This window comes from Sus scrofa, chromosome 7 (assembly GCF_000003025.6).
Source record: "Sus scrofa isolate TJ Tabasco breed Duroc chromosome 7, Sscrofa11.1, whole genome shotgun sequence".
In the NCBI taxonomy this organism is placed as follows: Eukaryota; Metazoa; Chordata; class Mammalia; order Artiodactyla; family Suidae; genus Sus; species Sus scrofa.
The window spans coordinates 13,846,170-13,871,014 of NC_010449.5; the positions used below are offsets into that span (position 1 = coordinate 13,846,170).

General features: G+C 42.5%; 1 protein-coding gene across 2 annotated transcripts in view; it reads left to right on the top strand.

Moving 5' to 3' along the window:
- KDM1B (lysine demethylase 1B) overlaps nt 114-24,845 on the top strand; it is a 56,630-nt gene continuing 31,898 nt past the window's right edge. Inside the window, exons 1-8 of one of the 2 annotated variants that reach the window (XM_001927844.5) lie at nt 114-234; nt 557-597; nt 4,099-4,198; nt 5,020-5,147; nt 6,227-6,316; nt 7,131-7,242; nt 9,093-9,209; nt 20,592-20,630. In XM_001927844.5, the coding sequence (XP_001927879.1) occupies nt 4,112-4,198; nt 5,020-5,147; nt 6,227-6,316; nt 7,131-7,242; nt 9,093-9,209; nt 20,592-20,630 (573 nt within the window). In that variant the 5' untranslated portion in view covers nt 114-234; nt 557-597; nt 4,099-4,111. Of the gene's footprint in view, nt 235-556; nt 598-4,070; nt 4,199-5,019; nt 5,148-6,226; nt 6,317-7,130; nt 7,243-9,092; nt 9,210-20,591; nt 20,631-24,845 lie in introns of both variants that reach the window. The other variant, XM_013977460.2, reaches the window with a different exon arrangement.

Sequence of the window (24,845 nt, forward strand, 5' to 3'; positions counted from 1 at the left end):
CAGGGCGGGGCGAGTAGCGCAGCGAAGGCGAAGGCGGGGACCCCACTCCTCCCCGGTCCCTCCGGCTCCTCCCACCCGGGTCACGTCGTGACAGGGGCGGAAGCGGCGGCGGCGGCGGCCGAGCGGGGGCTGCGGCTCGCGGCGCGGATCCTGCGGTCCTGGGCGCGCGGCGCGCGGCTCGGGAGAGGCGCCGGCAGCCGGGGACGGCGCGCACTGTCTCGCCCGCGCTCGGAGGTGGGGGACACGCGGCTCCCGGGGCGGGCATGGGGGCGGTGGCGGATTTCGGGTGACAGCTCTGCACAAAGCAGCTTGGCCAGGGTGCAAGCTTTCATTCTGCCGCTGTACAGCGCTCCTGGCTAGGGTGGGAGGTGGATGGGTGCTCTAGGGGCTTATACCTCCCTCCCTGGATCGGAGCGGGGTGCGGCGTGGGGATCCCTGCCCGCGGAAGGGGGAATTCCCGGGCTGGGTTGTTACGGCGACGGGGTTCCCGGATTCATCGCTGCGTTGCGGGTCTCTCCTAATCCCCCTCCCCACAATGTTTCCTTTCTGTACACAGTGCCTTCTCCCCGTGACTCCTTGCACGCCTCCAGCGCAAAGGTGAGCCCCGGGAGGCTGTTGCTTCTCAGACTCCGGAGAGCAGACGAGAAAGCTTTTCGGAAAGCGAAGCAGCTGCAGGTTGCACTGGGAACGTTGAGACTCCCTCCTGGGGGCTGTCAGAGCCCTTTCACCTGGGGAGTAGGTGCTGCGGGGCGGGGGTGAGGGGACCCCCCAGTCCGGGAGTGGGAACTCCCTCGCTGTTGGTTCAGCTGAGAGCGTGGCGGCGAGGAGCTCGCACGGCCTCGCAGGTGTGGTTAGTTTTACTCCAGCGCGGCTACCACGCGTTGAGACGCTGTCGGCATTGCCAGGTTGCTGGGGTAACTCCTCTGGGACCCGGGACCCCGAGGGGGCGGCCCCGATTACGGTAGTTGTTAGTCAACAGCCTAGCAGCTGGCAGGTGAAAGAGGAAGGAAGAGGCCGGCCCAGCTGTAGCGAGATGGGGGTTCCTTGATCTGGAACTTAGCCAGATGGAGGCCCAGCCTTCCCTCGGGGGGCGTGCAGAAGTTCACAGACCACTCCATTTGAGGAGATCCGTCACTCCTGTGCACGCACAACTCAAGGCTCTTTCGCCTTTTTTTTTTTTTTTTTAAATCTATTTTAATGGAAGGAAGGCGAGTGGAAGAGAATTTCTTGAGGAGGTACATGAGAAAATGTCCATCAATAATTAATTGTCTTCCAGGCAGAGAAAGTAGTCAACAAAGCATTCAGGCAATTGAATTGGATCCACATTTCGGAAAATGCGATTGTTGTGGGAGCAATTTTAAGTGGCCCTAAGGAAAATTTTTATTCCTGTTGTCTTTGAAGAAGTTTCTAGTCGTTTATCCTATTTTGAGAAATTATGCTAATGCCACTGTAAATTTGTATTCCAGCGTGAAGTCCATTAGATTCATATTTTTATGAATCTTGTGTGTGTTTTTAAACACTTTTTTGGAATAAGCTTCTTCAGAAAAAAAATCCTAGGAATTGTTAAAGCAGAAATCTAGACATTGCTATTTCCGCTTGGTTACTTATGCCCCCCAAACCATTTTTTCTTTCTTTTGTCACATTAAAAGAAGACCAATGCTGTGAATTTAAAATTAGGAAGAAATTGCTCATAAAAGCATATTGAAACCTGAAACAAATTGATTTTATTTAAAGTTAGGTGTGTTTATTAATTTGAAGAACAAGGGGAAAGGCGCTTTCAGTATACTAGTTTGTTTTAATGACATTTTGGATCCTTATTTCTAAAATTATATTTAAAAGCGCAATTAAGTAATCCTTCCAACTTAATTTTTTTCCCTCCATTTTAAGTCCCAAGAACCCAGCAATAGTGAAAATATAGAAATTACAGTGTCAAAAAAGGATGAAGGCACATAACTTTTTTTCTTCCATTTTTTTCTTCCTTTTTTTTAATTACTCAAATGAATTTATCACATCTGTAGTTGTATAATAATCCATAACTGTTAATTGTGTAATTAAAGGAAACGTACTCCCCTAAAAATCTTCAATCATGTTTTCCCCAGACAACACAGATTTCTTAACGGCTTTTATAGCTAATGTTTTCATTTCCTCTTAACCATTTCTTGAATTGCATCATTCTTCATTGCAATTAAATGTTTTCAAGTATACAGTTGGATTAAAATGTTTGATGGAATTTCCAGAAACTATGCTTTCTTTTGAGAGTGCTTGCATTCCCAGGTACACAGTCAAGTGTTGCCTGAACCTGATTTTACTTATGTTCCTAAACCCCACATTAGGCTCAGATGTTTGCTGTAAGACTTAACACACGACACACATACACTTATTTACATAGGCTTTATTCATGGTTCATTGTATACTTATTTACATAGGCTTTATTCATGGTTCATTGTATGACTAATGTGGAATATATCTTTTATATAAAGAGATTTGTTAGATTGGAGAGCCTTTTGAAAATATAAATGTGATCCAGAAAGCCTTCGTTGTATATAACATTTGTAGGTGGACAGTAGTACTTTAAAATCATAAGTGCTTTTTTTTTTTTGTCTTTTCTAGGGCCGCACTGGCGGCATATGGAGGTGCCCAGGCTAGGGGTCTAATTGGAGCTGTAGCTACCGGCCTAAACCAGAGCCACAGTAACATGGGATCCAAGCTTGTATCTGCGACCTACACCACAGCTCATTGCAACGCCGGAATCTTAACCCACTGAGCGAGGCCAGGAATCGAACCCACAACCTCCTGGTTCCTAGTCAGATTCGTTAACCACTGAGCTATGACGGGAACTCCAAATCATAAGTGCTTAAAAAAAAAAAAATTATTAGTGCTTTATCCAGTTGTGTAATGAGTGCAATTTATTTAGTGGTTAAAGAACTGTAATGCTCTTTGAAATATGTGTAGAGTTTATTTATTCACAGGTAACAATGGCTTTGGGAAAGTGAAGACCTGAGTCAAAGGAAAACCATAACATTGGTGTCAAGATTTCTCAAAGTCAATGTATATGGCAGACTGAAAGTTTTCACACGTGGTGTTTATAATCCATGAAAAATGCACTTATGACTGTTAGTGCACAGATAGGAAACAATAGGATTACAAGCTTTTCTCCAAGATTAAGATTAAATATGTGGGATTTGTATCTTATGATAACCCTTTGCCACTTTCAAATTCCTTATCCATAGGTATATCCTATTTATTACTCATGCTCTTATTTTGTGTGAGTGTATGTGCGTGTAGTAAATTTGATGGATCCGGGAAGGAGATGTGTGATAATTGTAGGATCCATATACTGTTGAGTGCTTATGCTAAGCATTTTTCATTCCTCGTCTAATTTAATTGGAAAAATACTAACACGATAACTCTTTAATCTTTCATGGTTTTATGCATTATTCTTCTTGTAGGCCTTTGGTTCTTAATGTTTAACTGCGAGCAGCACAGTTTGAGGACTCATAAAAGTGTGCCTGTGGAAGATAATAGCAACTAACCCAGATCCTTATGTTTAGTAGTGGCAAGACGGTGTGCCTGAGATTTATTTGTTGGGTTTTATGGAGAGGGAAGAAATGAGTTTTCTTTTTCAAGTATAGTAAGAGGTCAGAATTCAGGAACTGGGAAGACATGGTGAGATAGAAACATAACAGGCAAAAACTAGATATTTTCACTCATTGGATTTTATAAACAGTGGTGTCATTTGTTTATTGGTCATTGGTATGGGGTCTACTTATAATACTTAGAGTACTTCTACCAGACCTAGTGCTTTAAGCCAGTTCTCATAATCCTCTCACTGATGCTATAGTCACACCTGCTGTGCCCATTTTACATGAGAACACTGAGGCTTAGTCTTAAGTTACGTGAAAGCAATGGCTTCAGGCTCAGTCTAACTGCAGAACATAAACTCTTACCACGTAAACTGCATAAGAACTTGAATATGTTGGTGGATGCTAATATTTATTTTTTTTGCGGAGGGTGTTTTGTTTGTTTCTTGAATATGTTGGCGGATGCTAATATTTAAATTTTTTTGCGGAGGGTGTTTTGTTTCTTTATTTTTGACAGATTTTCTGATACAATGGCAACGCCGCGGGGGAGGACAAAGAAAAAAGCATCTTTTGATCACTCTCCAGATAGCCTTCCTTTGAGGAGCTCTGGTCGGCAGGTATCACTCCTTTATTTGTTCATTCAGTGCACTTGTTTTGAGCCGCAGACTTACTGTGATTGGAACTGAAGAATTAGAGTTGAAAGGGAATAATGCCAGCCCTCAAGGAACTTGCAGTCTAGTGGAGAAATTCACCTTGGGATCATCAGTGTGAAGAAGTGGCTAGGAGGTAGGAAAAAAGCATATCGGGCAGAGGGAACTGCAGAGATGAAGGCATGGTGTGTGAATCACTGTGGGGTGTTCGGGGAATCACAGCTGTGTGGTTGTCTCCAGGATGTGAGCTGAGGCCAGAGCATGCTTGGCTTGGTGTCATTCATAGGAATTTGGACCTCAGCTTGTAGTTGGTCAGTGCTGTTGGTGGGTTACTGCCTGCCATCTCTCTTGTAGGTTTTTTGTGTTTTGTTTTTTCCTTAAAATACTGAATGATATAATCTTTTTTCTAGAATGTTACTAGTTTTCTAAATGTGCAGTACTGAAAAGATATAACTAAGAAAAAAAGTCTTAGATTGAGAGTGGTTTTTTTTTTTTTTTTTTGACGGATACACCTTTTTCCCAAGAGAAGCTCATAGGCATTTTAGTTCTCTACTGAGAGACCCGTTGTCCAAGTGCTAGTGCTATATTTCTAGCAAGTTAGTGAATTATTTGCACAGTGTGCAGTCTCAAGGAGATTGCGGTAGCGTCAGGCCTTAACCCCCTGCCAGGATGCTGTTGACCTTCCCATTTAGAACTTCTAACATGGAAGTGATTTCAGTAGTAGACCTTCTGCTCCCTCCACCCTTGGCCGTGCTGTGGCATCTTAAACGCAGCTGGTTCTTTCTCAGGCGAAGAAAAAAGCCACGGAGATGACAGACGAGGATGAGGACGGTGGGTCGGAGAAGAAGTACAGGAAATGTGAAAAAGCAGGCTGTACAGCCACGTGTCCTGTGTGCTTTGCAAGCGCTTCTGAAAGGTCTGTGTAGATGGCGTGTCTTGTGTTTGGCCTCACCTTCCCTGCCTTCCCTGGTGAGAGCGTTCATTCATCCTCAAAGGCAGTCTTCCTAAAGATACCTACAGATACTCTTACCTACTCATAGAGACATTACCTGTAGGCTTTGTTACACACCACACGCCCCACCTTGGAGCCCCCCCCCCCCGCCCCTTGCCCCCGTTGACGAGCCCTGTCATCGCTGCACAGTGGCCATTCCGTGTTCCCATCCTCCATAGGTGTGCCTTTACCTGGGGGAGGGGGAGATGGTTTGGGAATGGGATGGGGGTAGCGGTGGGCACAGTAGAGAGAGCCTTGAGCTCCCTGTAGAGACCATGCTTATTTCCCTCTTCTTCTTTTCTCCCTCGTGTAACACACCCCCTCCTCCAGCAGATATGTAGCATCTCATTACAACCATGGTGATGACGGCACCCTTGCCATTTTGTATTGAGATGACCCATGACTTTTACTTCCAGGCAGAATTCTTCAGTTAGGATTCAATAAAACCTGGAAAACAAATCCTAGTGGGTATTTTTTTTTTTTTTTTTAAAGCACAAAGAGATGGTATTACTGTTCGTCGTGGCATATTTCATTCTCTTACTACATTACTGGCCGTGTGGCAGGTTTTATCTGCCAGATTGCCCACTGGAAGGTCCAGATTCAGCTGGCCAGATTTGTTCACTGTTCAGTACGGGGCCAGATGTAATCACTGGACACCACACTTCTCTCCTTCACACATGTGTAGCAGGCACACTGGCATCTCTTCTTCCCAGTCTTAAAACCCTATCATCACTCCAGGAAGTCTTGGTAAAAGGCCCAAGTCTCAGGCCCTTCAGATGGGCCAGCAGCTGGGTGCCACGGAGCTAAGTCCCTGGGTCCTCACCACGCAGTGTTATGTCTCATTTGGACTTTCTGTTTCCTCTGTTTTTAATCTTCTGGTTGTTATGATTTGAAGTGAAGACAAGGCAAAATGGGCTCGTAGGAGGTACTTGATAAATGTTTTTTGAAAAATGAGAAGACATGCTTATTCATTATGAGAGCTGCCTATTTTTGCTGTTTTTCAGATGTGCCAAAAATGGTTACACGTCCCGATGGTACCACCTCTCCTGTGGGGAGCATTTCTGTAACGAGTGCTTTGACCATTACTATAGAAGGTTTGTTTCTCATAATTGTTTGACATTTCCGTGGTGGAAGGGACAGTGGCTTGGGCAGCGGAGGGGGAGTCAGAAGATTAAGACCGAGCCCCCAGGCTTACTGAATTATTCCACGGTTTCAGCCACTCCTGTGCCAACTCCAAGCGTGTCAGAACTTTGATGCTGTAGTGTGTGTGCATGTTTATGTGTATGCCCATTCAGGGCTCAAAAAGTACCTGCCATGAAGCAGGTATACTCTTTAGTTTGCAAATTCTGAAAAATCTAGGAGCCACTTTGCTGTTCTGTGCCAGTGCGTGGGGGCAGGATGCAAAGATTTGGGGGGAGGGGAGTTCCCGTTGTGGCACAGCAGAAATAAATCTGACTAGGAACCATGAGGTGTTGGGTTCAATCCCTGGCCTTGTTCAGTGGGTAAGGATCTGGCCTTGCCATGAGCTGTGGTGTAGGTCGCAGACACAGCTCGGATCCAGCATTGCTATGGCTGTGGTGTAGGCCAGCATCTGTAGCTCTGATTAGAGCCCTAGTCTGAGATCCTCCATATGCTGCGGGTGTGGCCCTAAAAAGCAAAAAAAAAAAAAAATTGGGGGGGGAGGATTCTGAAAACTAGTGGGTGATGGACGGAGAGGTAGCCATCTCTTCCGAATAGTTTTAGATACTAAAACTGATAGGAGTACAACCTATTCTATGGGTGCCACGGTAACATCCCCTCCTTATAATATGACTGGTTATGTCCTTTAACATAAGATTTATATCTTCCTCCTATTTTGAAAGCCTGAATAACTTATAGCATGCTATATTTATTTTTATTCTTTTTCAGCCATAAGGATGGATATGACAAATATACTACATGGAAAAAAATATGGACTAGCAATGGAAAAACTGAACCTAGTCCAAAAGCTTTCATGGCAGACCAGCAGCTCCCCTACTGGGTAAAAAAAGATAACACTTTGTTGTTCTGTAAAGCATTTGTGGAGCGAAAAGCAGGAGAAATGGATGAAAAGACCAATTTTTAGGAAAAATTTTAAAATTACGTTTCTTTATATTACTGTTAAAGCAAATCACATTTTAATTTTTGTAGGAAAATCACATAATTCAACATACCATGTAAAGAAGAAACTAAAGACTCATCACCAGCTGGTGATGGCCATTGCTAAGTTTGGTACAAATATCTCTTAATCTTTTTTCTTTTCTTTTTTTTTTTTTTTTGTCTTTTGTCTTTTTAGGGCCGCACCCGCAGCATATGAGGGTTCCCAGGCTAGGAGTCGAATTGGAGCTGTAGCTGCTGGCCTATACCGCAGTTACAGCAATGCAGGATCCGAGCCGCATCTATGACCTACACCATAGCTCGAAGCAACACCAGATCCTTAACCCACTGAATGGGGCCAGGGATCGAACCCGCAACCTCATGGTTACTTTTTTTTAGGGCCGCACCCACAGCATGTGGAAGTTCCCCAGGCTAGGGTTGAATCAGAGCTACAGCTGCCGGCCTACACTGCAGCCACAGTAACGCCAGATCCGAGCCAAGTCTGTGACCTACACCATAGTTCACAGCAAATTTGGATCCTTAACCCACTGAGTGGGGCCAGAGATCGAACCCGCATCCTCATGGATCCTAGTTGGGTTTGTTAACCTCTGAGCCATGAGGGGAACTCTGAAGAACTTTTTTTATTTTTTGCCTTTTTTTTTTTTTAGGGCCACACCCTTGGCATATGGAGGTTCCGAGGCTAGGGGTCGAATTGGAGCTATCGCTGCCAGCCTACGCCACAACCAGGCAGGATCCAAGCTGTGTCTGTGACGTATACCACATCTCATGGCAATGCTGGATCCTTAACCCACTGAGCAAGGCCAGGGATTGAACCTACGTCCTCATGGATGCTAGCTGGGTTTGTTACCCCTGAGCCACAATGGGAACTCCCCATAGAAGTTGTTAATTTTGGTGAAATTCAACTTGTTCTTTTTTTCTTTCATTGCTTAGGCTTTTTGTGTCGTATCTAAGAGTCCTTCGCCACATTTGAGATAGGAAGATGGACTCCTATGTTTTTTCGAAGAATTTTATCATTTTAGCTCTTACATTAAGGTGTTTGATCCATTTTGAGTTAAGTTTTGTATGTTTGTGAAGTAGGGGTCCAGCTTCATTCTTCTGGTGGTTAGATACCTGAGTGTTTTTTTAAAAAACAAACATTTATTTTAGAATCATTTTAAATTTATAGAAAATTTGCAAGGATAGTACAGACTTCCCATATATCCTTCACTCAGTTTCTCCTCATGTTATCATCTAACACACCAGGATTATTTGTTAAACTAAGAAATTAACATTGGTACATTACTAATAACTATAGTACATACAGACTTAATTGAATTTCATCAGTGTTTTCGTTAGTGTCTTTTTACTATTCCAGGAGACAGTCTAAGATACCACATTGCATTTAGTGTGATACCTTTTGGTGAACTGCAACTAAATTTATCTCTGAGTGTTTCCTTAGGTTAGAGCTAGAAGTCCATTTTGATGACAGTATTCTGATCCCTTTTTCACTTTTTGGGGCGTGAGCTCGTATTGAATTAGAAATTAGCCTGATGGGGTTAAAGTGGGCTTTTATGGGTAGCCATGGTGCAAGGGGGAGAAAAAACGCTTGGAACTGCTGAGTGGTTGTTGACCAAACCATGTGGAGAAGATGGCTGAGTGAGAGGTGGAAGATAGAAATGCTAGCTCAGGATGAGCCATAGAAATGCTAGCGCAGGATGCGCCAACTCATTGACCTTGACTTGACTTTCCATCCAGGTTCAGTGCACAAAACCTGAGTGTAGAAAATGGAGGCAACTTACCAAGGAAATCCAGCTTACCCCACAGATAGCAAAGACCTACAGATGTGGTATGAAACCAAATACTGCTGTTAAGGTATGATCTCTCTCAGCGTTCGTTTTGAGTTAATTGATAGGTTCATTTAGCTGTCGGTACATCGTAATGGTGTCTCTGTTTCATTCATCATATTGGTCATTGAATCAGGATTGTCTTGTCCCAGGTGTAACAGAACCTTAACTACAATGGCTTAATCAACTAAGGATTTTGTTTTTCTCACATTATAAAGCAGGTTAGAAACAGACTGTCCAGATGTGGTGTGGTTGCCCATGAAAATCTCCTTCTGATAATAATAACCACAAGACAGTTCAACTGTAAGATGGTCATTGTGCTGTTAGCCATCATTCCAAATTCTAAGCAGAAAAAATGAGAAAGACAAAAGGGCAAGAGGGGTGTCCCAGCCAAGTCTCTCCCTCTTTTAATGGGAAACCAGGAGCTTTCCTGGAAGTTCCAACAGTAGATTTCTATTTTTAGCTCATTGGCCAGAACAAGATGATGCAGCTACTCTGAACAACAATAGGGACCAAGGAAGAAAATATTTTATAACTGGGCATGTTGCAGCATTGAAATTTGGGTCCTGGAGTTCCTGTTGTGGCTCAGCGGAAACGAATCTGACTAGCATCCATGAGGATGCAAGTTTGATCCCTGGCTTTACTCAGTGGGTTAAGGATCCGGTGTTGCCATGACCTGGTGTAGGTCTCAGATGCACCTCGGATCTGGCATTGCTGTGGCTGTGGTGCAAGCCAGTAGCTGTAGCTCCAATTTGACCCCTAGCCTGGAAACCTTTATATGCCATGGGTGCTGTTCTAAAAAGCCAAAAAAGAAAAAAAAAAAAAAAGAAATTTGAGTCCTGTTCTTAAGTGAAGAAGGGTGAATGTATATGTTTGGGCAGTTAGCAGTCTTCCACAGTTGGTATAGTGTGCCTCTTTCGGGATTCAGCAATTATTAAGTGTTTAAAAATGTGGAGTTCCCATCGTGGCTCAATGGTTAACGAATCCAACTAGGAACCATGAGGTTGTGGTTTCGATCCCTGGCCTCACTCAGTGTGTTAAGGATCTGGCATTGCCCCGAGCTGTGGTGTAGGTCGCAGACGTGGCTCAGATCCCACGTTGCTGTGGCTGTGGTGTAGGGCCGGCGGCTACGGTTCTGATTAGACCCCCTAGCCTGGGAACCTCCATATGCTGCAGGAGCGGCCCTAGAAAAGGCAAAAAGACAAAAAAATAAAAAGTAAAAATAAATAAATAAATAAAAATGTGTTCATTGGGAGTTTCCGCTGCGGCACAGTGGATTAAGGATGCAGTGTTGCCAGAGATGTGGCTCAGATTCGATCCCTGGCCTGGGAACTTCGATATACTGTGGGTGTAGCCATAAAAGGAAAAAAAAGTTTTCATATCTTAAATGTGTTAAAGCATTCATCTATGCAATGTTTCTGGTTCCATCAGTCCATTAAAGAATATTAGGAATCACTGTCATCTCAGAAACAAGATGCTTTCTTTTTTAAAAATTTTGATTTCATTCACATAGCATAAAAGTCACTCTTTTGAAACAGTGGTTCGTAGTATATTCACAAAGATATGCAGTTTTTACCTGCAGAGTATTTTCTGAGTTCAAATTCCCTGTTAAAGAATGAATGAAGAGCTTTATGAAGTTTATGATCAAACTTTTAAAAGCCTGGGGTTTAAGATACAAATATTATTTAAGTGAATCATAATTATCGTGAACATATTTGGAAGATTTTCCAAGGTAAAAAAATGGGAAAAAAAGGGTATGAACATTTAGGAGTTCTATGTTTTATTGTTTTAAATTTTATGTAAGTATTTTATGAATATAATCTCAGGTTTTAAAAAAGTAGGTTGAATATATGCATGGACATATAAATATACACACACACACATAAATATGGGAATAAAAATGAAATTCCACCGTAACCATCTCTTCCTTCCTACCCAGTAGATAACTGCCCTCAATGATTCATTTATCCTGCTAGAACTTGTCTTTATGCTTAATGACACTTATGGTAGACACTTTTTTAAGGCTCTTGATACAGATAACTAAACTGCTTTTTAAAGGTTTAAAGAACTTTAGCCCAGAGTGATCTTTTTATGAAAACTTTACCTTCATTGAGTGATGGTATTTTTTTTTTTTTTCATCGTTTTTGGGGCTGAGCCTGCAGCATCTGGAAGTTCCCAGGCTAGGGACTGAACTGGAGCTAAAGCTGCCAGCCTGTGCCACCGCCACAGCAGTGCCACAGCAATGCAGGATCTGAGCCACGTCTGTGACCCACACTATAGCTCACGGCAACACCGGTTCCTTAACCCACTGAGCGAGGCCAGGGATGGAATCCACATCCTTATGGATACCAGTCGGGTTTTTTAACTGCTGAGCCACTATGGGAACTCCTGTTATTCTTAATATGTACAAAATTACATCTTGTTTTTTTAAAATTGAGGCATAATTACATATTGTAATTGTATACACAAATCTTAATTGAATTTCACTGAGTTGTGGGAAGTGTCTGCATTATGTAGTCAGCACCCCAATCAAGATACACAGTGTTTCCACCATCCTAAAACATTCCAGTGTTTTCCTTTCCCCTTTCCAGAGGCAACCACTATTTTGATTACTTTACCCTAAGCAGAATTTTGCTTGCTCTTGAACTTTGTAAAATGGAATCAGTCAGTATTCACTTCTTTGCATTTGGTTTCTTTCTCTAACTGTTCCTGAGATTCATCCATGTGCTTGCATGGATCAGTAGTTTTTTTTTGTTTTTATTTCTGAGGAGTGTTCTGTTGTATGGACATATCACAGTTTGTGTAATCTGTTATTAAAGGACATTTGTTTTGGATTTTTTGCTGTTATGAGTGAAACTGTAGGGAACATTCTCTGCAAGTGTTTTTGTGGACCTGTGTTTTCCTTTCTTAAGGATAAATGCATAGGAAATTGCTGAGTTATACGTTTAAGAAATGACCAAATGGTTTCCCACAATTGTTGTACCAGACTACAACATTTGGTGATGGTATATTTTTTTATTTTAAGCTGTTCTAGTGGGTATACATTGGTTTATCCTTGTGATTTTAATTTGCATTTCCCTAATGACTAGTGATGTTGGACCTTTTTTCAGATGCTTATTGGTCATTCATAGTTTCTTCTTGGAGAAACTGTCCAAGTCTCCTTTAAAAATTCGGTTCGTCTTGTCTTGTAGGAGTTCTTGATGTAATCTGGAAATGAGATATGTTATCTTGATTGATTTTCCCTGTCTTTGTCATGGCTTTTCATTTTCTTAATAGGTCCTTTGATGAGCAGGAGTTTGAATTTTTGAAGCCTTATTTATCCTTTTTTTTTTTCCCTTTATGCTTAGAACGTTTTGTATCTTTTCTGAGCAGTTGTTGCAACTCTCAGCTTGCACAGTTTCTTGTATTTTCTTTGAGGAATTTTATTATTTTGGTCTTTATATTTAGGACACTAATGGATCTCAAGTTAATTTTTGGTTTTGATGTGAGATATAGGTCAAGATTCATTTTCTTTCCATAGTTGTTCAAAAGACAGTTTTTTTCACCCATTGAATTATTTTGGCAATAATTATAAAAAAATCAGTTGCCCATACATGTAGTCTGTTTCTGGACTCTATTCCATTGATCCATTGATCTCCCTGTTTATCCCTACCCCAATACCATGCTGTCTTTTTTTTTTTTTTTTTTTTTTTTTTTTGTCTTTTTGCCATTTCTTGGGCCAGTCCCAAGGCATATGGAGGCTCCAGGCCAGGGGTCTAATCAGAGTTGTAGCCACCGGCCTACACCAGAGCCACAGCAACTCGGGATCCAAGCCACGTCTGCGAGCTACACCACAGCTCACGGCCACGCTGGATCCTTAACCCACTGAGCAAGGCCAGGGATCGAACCTGCAACCTCATGGTTCCTAGTCGGATTCGCTAACCACTGCGCCACGACGGAAACTCCAATACCATGCTGTCTTGATTATTGTATCTTTATATAAGTCTTAAAATAAGGTAGTCCAAATTCCTCCAACTTTTTTCCCCCAAGATTCTCTTGGCTATTTTAGATCCTTTATATTACTATAAGAATTTTATTATTAGCTTATAAGTATATAAAAAACTTGGGGATTTTGATTGGAATCAAATCTGTAGGTCATTTGAGGGAGAATAGACATCTTAACCTTTTTTTGTCTTTTAATCTAGAAGTCAGCAAACTATGGCTCATGAGTCAAATCTGGCCCCCCTCCACCTATTTTTGTAAATGAAATTTTATTGGAACACAGCTATGTTTATTCATTATGTGACAAGTATGGCTGCTTTCATGCTACAGTGGCAGAGTAGTTGCAAGAGAGACCATATACTCCACAGAAAATAAAATATTTACTATCTAGTGCTTTAAAGAAAAGGTTTCCTGACCCCTATTCTGACCTATGGGAGCAGTATATCTCTCTGTCTTTTCAGAGTCTTTAATTTTTCCCAACAATGTTTTCTAGTTTTCACTGAGAATGTTTTTTTTTTTTTTCGGGCCGGGGGGATGCTGCACCCGTGACACATGGAAATTAGGAGTTCCCAGGCTAGGGGTCAAATCAGAGCTGTAGCTGGTAGCATACACCACAGCCACAGCAACGCCAGGTCCAAGGAGCATCTGCAACCTGTGCCACAGCTCACGGCAAAGCCGGATCCTTATCCCACTGAGCAGTGCCAGGGATTGAACCTGAATCCTCATGGATATTAGTCGGGTTCATTTCCACTGAGCCACAACAGGAACTCCCACTAGTCAGTTTCTCAGATCCCTCTGAACCACAACGGGATTTCTGAGAATTGTGTTAAATTTATTTTTAGATTTTTTTTTCTGTGATTGTAAGTAGAATTCTTGTTTTTGTTTTTGTTTTTTTTGTCTTTTTGCTATTTCTTTGGGCCGCTTCCGCAGCCTATGGAGGTTCCCAAGCTAGGGGTCTAATCGGAGCTGTAGCCGCTGGCCTACGCCAGAGCCACAGCAATGCGGGATCCGAGCCGCATCTGCAACCTACACCACAGCCCACGGCAACGCCGGATCGTTAACCCACTGAGCAAGGGCAGGGACCGAACCCGCAACCTCATGGTTCTTAGTCGGATTCGTTAACCACTGCGCCACAACGGGAACTCCTAGAATTCATTTTTAATCTTTTAAGTTGTTTGTTGCAATTTTGTAGAAGTACAGTTTAATTTTTCACATTGACTTTGTACCCAGTGACAGTTGACTTCACTTTAAATTCCATAGATCCAAAAAAAAAAAAAAAAGAAAGAGAGAAAGAAAGAAATTCTGTAAATCCTTTTTGTATATTTTTTTGGGGAGGGCGGTTTCTACAGTACCAACTGCAAATAAAGACTGTTGCTTTTTTAAAAAAAAAAAAACTATCATTTTGCTTTTTTATTTTTTAACCATATTGCATTGGTCAGGATCACCAGTATAATTGAATAGAAGTGGAGGAGCTGAAATCCTTGGCTTATTCCTGACCTTAGGAGTGATGTGTTCAGTATTTTATCATCATTTGTAATGTTGGCTGTGGTGCCTGTTAGCAGATTGAGGACGTTCCTTTGTATTCCTAGTTTGCTGAGAAATTTTTGTTTTGAAAGGATGTTAGATTTTGTCAAGTACTTTTTCTGTACTTTCTGTATCTTTTATGCTGACCATACGGTTTTTCTCCTTTTTTTTTTTTTTTTTTTTTAGGGCCACACCTGTGGCACATGGAAATTTGCAGGCTAGGTAGGGGTTGAATTGGAGCTGCAACTGCAGGCCTATGCCACAGCCACAGCAACTTGGGATCTGAGCCACAGCTGTGACCTATGCCGCAGCTCACAGCAACACTGGATCCTTAACCCGCTGAGTGAGGCCAGGGATTGAACCCACATCCTCATGGGTACTTCTTCTGAGCCACAACGGGAACTCCCTGGTTTTTCTCCTTTAACCTATTAATGTGGTAAACTACACTGATTCTGAAATGTTGAAACAATTTTGCATTCCTGGGGGGAAAAAAATTCCACTTGTTATTAATGTATTATCCTTTTTACTGTATTGTTGGATTCAGTTTCCTAGTATTTTGTCAAGGACTGTTGTATCTGTGTTCATGATGGATATAGTTTCTATCATTTTCCTTTCTCATAATGCCCTTGTCAGGTTCTGCTGCCAGAGTTATGTTGGTTTCATAAAATGAAGCATATTCTTCTCTTTTATTGAAGGGTTTGTGGATGGTTGATATTATTTCTTATTTCATGTTTGATGCAATTCACTAGTGAAGGCTTTTCACTAGTGAGGCCAGTTTTCTTTGTGAGAAGTTTTAAAATTACAAATTCAGTTTGTTTAACAGATACAGGGCTACTTAGGTGGTTATCCATTTTGGAAAATTGTGTTTTTCAAGAAATTTGTCTATTTCATCTACATTGTCAAGTTTGTTAGCTCAAAGTTGTTGGCAGTGTTCTCTTCTTTTGGTATCAGTGGTATTTATGGTGGGATCCTTCTTTTACTGTTGATGTTGATAATTTGGGAGTGAAGGGTAGAATGCATTGATCTCAGCTTGGGATCAGGGTCCTGGAATTAACAAGTCCTGTTCGAGGAGTTCCTATCATGGCTCAGCAGAAATAAACCCAACTAGTATCCATGAAGATGCCAGTTCGCTCCCTGGCCCCATTCAGTGAGTTAAGAATGTGGCGTTGCTATGAGCTTCGGTGTAGGTCACAGACGAGGCTTGGATCTGACGTTGCTGTGTCTGTGGCGTAGGTCAGCAGCTGTAGCTCCAGTTAGACCCCTCGCGTAGGAACGTCCATATGCTGTGGCCCTAAAAAGCAAAAAAAAAAAAAGTCCTGTCATAAAACCTTTCAGTTTAGCCCTCAATGGAATCTTGAGTTCAACCTCTGAGGGACAGAAGAGAAAAAAATGGGAAGGGGCTCACCTTGGGGCGTAGGTAAGATTTTCCAGACTAAGTGTGTGCACTGATGAAACTGACATTTGAGTAAGGAAGGTACTGGGAGCCTGTAGGCCAGCAGATTACAGCTCCAATTTGCCCCCTTGCCTGGGAACTTCCATATGCCTCTGGTGTGGCCCTAAAAAGCTAAAAAAAAAAGGAAAAGAAAGAAGAAGTGGCTGAACACAGGACAATTATTTCTTCATCTCAAGAGAGAGTAATTTCTAAAGACTCTATAAAAGATTAAGAAAATGCATGATAAGGATGTTAAGAAGTTGGAATCATTCTAGCTTTTAAACAAATTCCATGTTTCAATTTTAGGTTATATTAACGGACACCTTGCTATGAAAGGGGAAAAAGTAAATGGCGCCGTGCTTCAGCCCACCTCCCCTTTTTCTCTCTCCCAGTTTTTGTTAGTGTTTTGCTGCTCTGTTTTAGTTTGCTCTTTTGGAATATCAGGTTTTTCCTATGACCGCATTCTCTTCATTGCTTGCTTTTGAGCTTACATGCAATTACTGCTCCCTACAGTTTCTCTTGCCGAAGTTCCTTCTATCCCAAGTATTTATTTTGATTTTCATCACCTAGTTGGATGTATTTTAACATCAAGTACTTTTTGCCAGCATGGCTCGGAGGTGTCCCAGTCCTTGTCTTTGGAAAATTTAAATGCTTTCCTCTTTTTATACCCATCTTCAAGTTGAAGGCTTTATGGTCTTCTGAAGCCCCAGCTTTAAACTCTCTTCTCCCCCCCGACCTCCCACCCAAGAAGTTGTCCTTTGAGACCCTCCTGCTTTAGTTTGATTAATTATCACCCATAGCCTGAACTTTAGAAATATTTATTTAATGGTTTTTGTTGGCCCAGAGTCCCTTTGGTCTTTGGCTTGGTCTTCGGTCAAGGACAAAGTCTGGAAAGGTTTATTTGTAAAACCACATTAAAAAGAACAGTAGTGAACACCGTTTTGGAGCTTGCATGTTGCCATTTAATGTATCTTAAAGATGCTCCCATTGCAGTAGGTAAAGATCTCTTTCTCTTTAAAAGATTGTATAATAAATGGTCCATTGAATGAATGTATCAGGATGAATTTGGTGCGATTGAAGGGCACTTAGGTGACATTTAAACATTTCTTGTTAGTGAGAGTACCATAGTGAATAGCTTTGTAGGATCACTTCCTAGAAATAAAATTGCCGCGTCAAAGAGTATGTACAGTGTTTGTGTGGTTTTTTTTTTTTTTTTTTTTGGTTTTGTTTTTTGTGGGGTTTTGGGGTTTTTTATTTTGTCTTTTTAGGGCTACACCTGCAGCATGTGAAAGTTCCCAGGCTAGGGGTTGAATTGGAGCTGCAGCTGCCAGCCTTTACCACAGCCACAGCAACACAGGATCCAAGCCATGTCTGCGACCTACACCACAGCTCACTGAAACCCCAGATCCTTAACCCACTGAGCGAGGCCAGGGATTGAACCCATATCACCATGGATACTAGTTGGGTTCTTAACCCGCTAAGCTCAATGGGAGCTCCTGTACATTTGTTTTAATATGAATCAATTCTCAGACACAAAGAGGATTTATAATTTGTGTGAAAGGAATGGAAGAACGAAGGCAGACACTCGCCATGTACCCACCACCCAATTTTAGAAACAGAGAGTTACCTATGCTTCTGTAACTCCCTGGGTACCCCTCAGTCTTGTCTTCCTCTGCATCTCCTCCAAGAACAAACATATTTAAAATTTTGTATCTATTACTCCTCTGCTTTTCGTTATAGAGTTGATGCATATGTATGAAAAGTAAATAACATGTAAAGTTTTGCATATGTGTATACTGGCTGCAAATTACATCCTGTTGTTTGTTTTTCTCTGCAGCTTGTTCTTTTACTTAACTTTGAGGTTTTTTTTGGCTATATCCATGTCGGTGCCTAGAGCTCTGGTTCATTAATTTTCCCTGCTGTGTAGCTTTGCATTGTGTAAATCTACCACAGCGTATCTATTCTATTGATAGGTGTGAGGGTTGTTTGTAGTTTGGGGCTGTGACACACAATGCTCCTTTGAGCTTTCTTGCAGGTCTCTCATAGTGCTCAGGTGCAGGAGTTTCTCTGGAATGTATTCCAAGGGCCAGATTTGCTAGGCCATATGGCATGCCAATCTTCAGTTTATTTAGGTAACTTTTTAAATTGAAGTATTACATACAAATAGAAAATTCGTAAGTCGAAACACATAGCTCAGTGAGGAGTTCCCATCGTGGCTCAGCAGTCACAAACCCGACTAGTATCCACAAGGGCACGGATTCGATCCCTGGCCTCAGTGGGTTAAGGATCTGGCGTTGCCATGAGCTGTGGTGTAGGTTGCAGATGGGGCTTGGATCTGGCGTTGTTTTGGCTATGGCGTAGGCCAGCAGCTGCAGATCCAATTCCACTCCTGGCTTGGGAACTTCCATATGCTATGAATGTGGCCCTAAAAAGACCATGGGGGAAAAAAAAAAAAAAGGCGTAGCTCAGTGAATTGTCAGAATCCACATTTAGCCAGATCCCAGTAAAGGGAAACAAGCACTTATCATTCAGCCCTTTAGAAGCCCCCTTTGCACCCCCTTTTCATTCACCATCCATCTCTTGCTCCCCAACCCCCACCCAGCCCCAGAGTAACTCCTTATTTACTCTCCTCCCCCATCCAAATACTAACCAGGCCCGACTCTGCTTAGCTTCTGAGATCAGATGAGATGGTTCCAGGTGGTATGGCCATAGACCCTACTTATTTTTTGATGTGCAACACTGTGGATGTCTTGCTTGGTTTTGAACTTCATGCAAATAGAAGCATACAGTACGTAGGCTTTGGGGCCTGGCTTCTTTCACTCACCTTATGAGATGTATCCATGTTGTAATATGGTTGTAGTGTATTCTCAGTGAATATGATACAATGTATTTCTCCATTCTACTCTTATATGGACTTCTGGGTTGTGTTTAGCTTTTCTCTATTACAAACAATGCTCCTTTGAACATTTTCTAATATATCTCTTAGTGCACATGGACGAGGGTCTCCAGAAAATACAGCCTCACCGCATTTTATTGCGATTCGCTTTTTTTTTTTTTTTTTGTGCTTCACAGATAAACATTTTTTACAAATTGAAGCCTTGTGGCAATCCTGCCTTGTCAGATGATGGTTAGCGTGTTTTAGCAATAAGGCATTTTTAAAGTACAGACAGTGTTTTTTTAGACCTAGTGCTGTTGCACACTTAGACTGCAGTATGGTATAAACATAACCTTTATATGCACTGAAAAACGAAAACATTTGTTTGACTCACTTTACTGCAATATTTGCTTTATTGTGGTGGTTGATCTGGAAACGAACACTCAGTGTCTCTGAGTTATTGCTGTATAGCAAGATTAGAATGGTTGGATATGTACAGTCATCCCATCTTCAGGGATTGGTTCCAGGACCACGCAGGTACCAAAATCTGAAGATGCTCAAGTCCCTTATATTAAGTAGTGTAGTATTTGCATGAAACCTCTGCATATTCTCTCATATACTTTGACTCATCTCTAGATTACTTATAATACCTAATACAATGTAAACGCTATGTAAATAGTTGCTGGTGCATGGCAAATTCAGTTTTTGCTTTTTGGAAATTTCTGTAATTTTTTTCAAAATTTTTAAAGATTTTTTTTTTTTTTTTTTTTTGGTCTTTTGAGAGCCATACCTATGGCATATGGAAGTTCCCAGGCTACAGGCCAAATTGGAGCTGTAGCCACTCGCCTATACCACAGGCACAGCAATGCCAGATCCGTGCCACGTCTGCAAACTACACCACAGCTCATGGCAACGCCGGATCCTTAACCCGCTGAATGAGGCCAGGGATCGAACCTGCATCCACATGGATATTAGTCAGATTCATTTCCACTGAGCCAGGACAGGGACTCCCTTTTTGAATATTTTAAATCCGAGGCTGGTTGAATTTGTGGATGAGGAACCCACTGATACGGAGGGCATACTGTCGGGTACATCATTAGTCATGCAAAATAATGCCAAATCATCAGGCATTTAAAAGTTTTGTATTTTGTCAAATTATTCCCCAGAGTTGTTGCATTCTTTTAGATTTCCACCCAAAACATCCTTACAAGAGAATCTGTCTTCCCCACACCCTCACTTGTGGTGTTTTATCACACTTTTTTCTTTACCATTCTAGATGGTGAAAAGGGATATCTTATTGAAAGTAAATTGACACTTGACTATATTTTAGGAGTTCCCATTGTGGCTCAGCAGGTTAAGAACCTGACTGGTATCCATGAGGACGTGGGTTCGATCCCTTGCCTCCCTCAATGGGCTAAAGGATCTGGTGTTGCTGTGGCTGTGGCGTAGGCTGGCAGCTGCAGCTCCAATTTGACCTCTGGCCTGGGAACTTCCATATGCTGCAGGTATAGCCCCTCCCCCAAAAAAAGTCAGCGTTTTATAATTAAACCTAATTAACACTTGTTTTTTGGTTTTTGGTTTTTGTTTATTTTTTGCAGCCGGAGACCTCAGACCATTGTTCCCTTCCAGAGGATCTAGTGAGTATTTCTGCATGTTCTGGATGAGAGTTCATTGTGCCTTCGATGATAAGAACTATCAGTAAACAACAATAACAGTTATAAGAGTTTCTCTTTATTTGGTTGCTAATCACAGGCTTTTTAATCTAACGTGATAACTCTGAGGTGACAGTGCTAGCAATAGTGGCATTATGGGTGCTCCTCTCCCAACTTAAACAAACGAACAAACCCCAAGTTATATTGCTCTGTGCTAAAGGGCAATAAAAAGAAACAACACCTCATCTTCCTACAAGGATCAAACTTGTTAAACTTGTTTTTCATGGGTGACTTTATGACCTTCTCTCCACGTGAATCCTTCTAGGAAAAGAACAAGAGGCCCATAATTTGATGGTCTTGGTATCAAATTCAGCTGTAAGAATATTCTTGTGTATTCTGGCCTCAGCATAACTGCTTTGTCTCGTCCCTGCCCAGATGTAGAAGGGGAAGCGGCTGGCAAAGCTTCGTCACATTTCATTTATCTTAGGAAAATTTGCTGCCTAAGCTAATAGATCCGGTAGGCCTTATAAGCAGACCCAGTGGCTGTGTCAGAAAATGATCTTTTAAAATTCTGAGTTTGAGTCACGATTGTTCATAGTTTTTCTAGAAGTCTGAAACTCAGGGACTATACTTTTTAGGCAAAGAGAGGCTTGACACATGGTATATCTGCTTTAAATCCATTCTGTTGCATAAAAGAATGTGTGAGAAAATAATTAGAAAATATTAGAAAATAATTAGTTACACCCTCAAACATTTCCATAGGAAAGCAGTGGCACAAATAATTTCTGAATTTAGGGTAGACAGGATGCAATTATAGAAAGAAAAGAAGAGGTAACTTTCAGTGCAGTTACATGTGAGTCTTGCCCCTAATGTTCAGCCCATTTTACATGCAAGGATTCTGAACTTAAGGACAGAGGCCATATTCTTGGGGTAAAAAACTTTAAAAAATTCTGAGGAGGAAGTTCCTGTTGTGGCTCAGGGGAAACGAGCCCAACTAGTATCCTTGAGGACGTGGGTTCGATCCCTGGCCTTGCTCAGTGGGTTATGGATCCTGCGTTGCCATGAGCTGTAGTGTAGGTCACAGACGTGGCTCGGATCCCACGTTGCTGTGGCTGTGGTGTAGCCGGGCAGCTGTAGCTCTGATTTGACCCCTAGCCTGGGAACTTCCATATGCTCCACAGGCGGCCCCATAAATCAAAAAAAAGGAAAGTTCTGAGGAGTCCCCAGATATTCATCTGCCAGTTAGTTATTTAGTTAAGAAAGAGTCAGGGAGTCAGGGGCAGATGTATAGCCATATCACCCCCCTTTCTCTTCTTTTGGATTCTAGGGTTACTTTTAAAGCAGTTTCTCTTTCTCTGTGCTGCACAGTGACAGCTGGGGCAGAAGCACATTCCTCACACTTTCCCTTCATCTAAGAGACTGCATGGGGAACACTGCAATAAAACCTCAACCCTCCCTCCAGAGATTTTAAGTTCCTTTTTTATTCCACGATAAATCGTCTTTTAGGAGGTCAGACAAGCTGCCTTTCAGAAATGCTGTCATAGTGGTTTTTAACACCTTTTACTCTTCTTATTGGTGCTATTTTGTAGCATATGGAACAATGTCGACAGGTGTTGTGGGAGGTTTTTTTATACACTTAAAAAAAACCTCAGACTTCTATTTTTCTTTTTAAGATTTTCATCCCTTTTTTTGGTAACTGGAGCCACGTAGCAAGTTCGGGGGGAAATTGTGCCCTGTTTCAATGGTTTTGATAATTTTTAGGCTAAAAAATGACAAATGTCTAGAGTTCTCCTTTTGTCAAATTAAAATCAGTATACTTTCTCTAAAAACAATGTTATTGGAACTAAAATGTATTAGTTCTTTAAAGCAACCATAACACATTACCACTAACTGGGTGCCTTAAAGCAACAGAAATTTATTGTCTCATAGTTCCAGAGGCAGTAAGTCTGAAGCCAAGGTGTCAGCAGCCCCCCACCCACCCCCATCCCCGCCCCGGCCAAGGCTCTAGGGTAAGATGCTTCCTCGCCTCTCCCAGCTCCTAGCATCTCCAGCAGTCCCTGGCGTTCCTTGCCTTGTAGACGTGTCATTGCAGTCTCTGCTCTGTCATCATGGGACCCTCCTCTTCTGTGTCTCCCTGTCCCTGTGTCTCTCCTTCTTTTAAGGACGCAGAGTGCTCCCTCTGCTCCAGAGTGACGAATTACATCTGGAAAGCCCTTCTTTCTAAATAAGGTCACATTCTGAGGTTCTAAGTGGACATGAATTTAGGGGAAACACTTTTTAACCAAGTGCCATGGGCATTTCATAAAAGATGCTAATGGATTGACTATATCAAGCCTGGTTTCGTTAGTCGTATGTATATTAAGGGTGAGAGTGGGACTTTTGATGGCTTATGGACAAAGTGATAGCCAGGTGTATGGAGTGGTGAGTGTGCTAACACACTCGTAAGAATGAGACCAAGTGCTTTATTAGTCCCCGAATTTCTCCTACTCTAAGGCAAAGGCTAGCTGGCATGCCCTCAGGTGGGCTTCTAGGGAGAAGAAAGCCTGGAGAGAGGTAGCAGGGTCGCAGGTAGCAGGACCTCTTTCGGGTCTTGACTCTATTTACCAACACAGCTGCAAGACCCAGGGAGTGGATTCAGAGTGGGACGCACTTAGGTTTCTTTCTTTTTTTTGTTTGCTTTTTCAGAGCTGTACCCATGGCATATGGAGGTTCCCAGGCTAGGGGTCAAATCAGAGCTGCAGCTGCTGGTCTGTGCCACAGCCACAGCAATGCCAGATCCGAGCCACGTATGCGACCTACACCACAGCTCACGGCAATGCTGGATCCTTAACCCACGGAGCGAGGCCAGGTATCGAACCTGTAACCTCATGGTTGCTAGTGGGATTCATTTCCACTGCGCCCTAATGGGAACTCTGGGTTCATGTTTTTTAAGGCATCTCTGCCTTCTGCATGGTCTCTGGAGTGTCAGAACCTGATCACTCAGTTTTACTGTGTCCGTGGGGCCGAGTCAGGAAGGGGGTCTATAGAGGCAGCCCTGGTGCGTTGGGGAAGGAACCGAAGCTTCCCTTCCTCTTGGTCCAGCACAGGCTGGTCAAGGGTAGCCGGGCCTAAAGCAAGCCTCAAGGATCAAGATTGCAAACTGAAAAGGCTTCAGGGGCCAGGCTAGTAAAATAAATGTGCGAAGCAGCTGGGAGTAATTTATAGTGGGCACTGCGCTTGTAGTAAGCTGAAAAATGCTCACCCCAGATTTGGACTCTCTGAATTCTGAAGGGCAAGCAAAATGCATCTCGAGTTCACCAGCCCCTACTTGATGACATGTGGCATTTGCCTGGAGCCTGGGGAACTTACATAAGAGGGTCTTGATCTGAGCTGTGTCTGCAGCCTACACCACAGCTCACGGCAACACAGGCTCCTTAACCCACTTAGCGAGGCTAGGCATCAAACCCGCGTCCTCATGGATGCTAGTTGGGTTTGCTAACTGCTGAGCCATGATGGGAACTCCAAAGCCAGGTAAATTTTATTTTTATCACAGTAGTTAGTCATCACGGGGCTGCTTTGATCTAGAGACTCTGTATGTTAAATCAACTCTGGAATGTGATCTCATATCTTAAGACCTAATTACCTTTTGGGGGGGTTCACTTCTACACAGAGCATCTTATTTTGATGGTTGTCATGCACTTTTCCCTCTGAAAGCCTTTTAGTAGCCTCTGGCAAAAAGCAGTGGTGTGGACTACTATTCCAGAGAGTTGTTTTTCCTGCTGAATTTTGCAATTTCAATTATCTTTAGATCCGAAGTTAAACTGGGGTGGGATGGGTGATAAACAATCACTTAACTGATCACTTAACAGAAAGAAGTTTCTCTTGTCAGACTTAAACAAACCGAGGCTTGCAGTGTAGCCGGTGGATGCAGCTTTAAGACCTACCTGATGTTAGCATTGGGTGGGGGTGGGAGCGGGTGGTTTGCTTTGTTTTTGGAGGTGGGTGGGGGCGGGAGTGGGTGGTTTGTTTTTTGTTTTTGGAGGTGGGTGGGGGCGGGAGGGGGGTGGTTTGTTTTTTGTTTTGTTTTCGGAGGAAGGGAGGGAGAGGAAGCTGTTGCTGTGGATCCGAAAGAACTCGGCAGGTCTCATCAGGCATTTTGGCTTCTCAGTCTGACTGTGCAGAGCTGTGGTGAAGACTGTGGGTGGGAAAAGGCAACGTAGA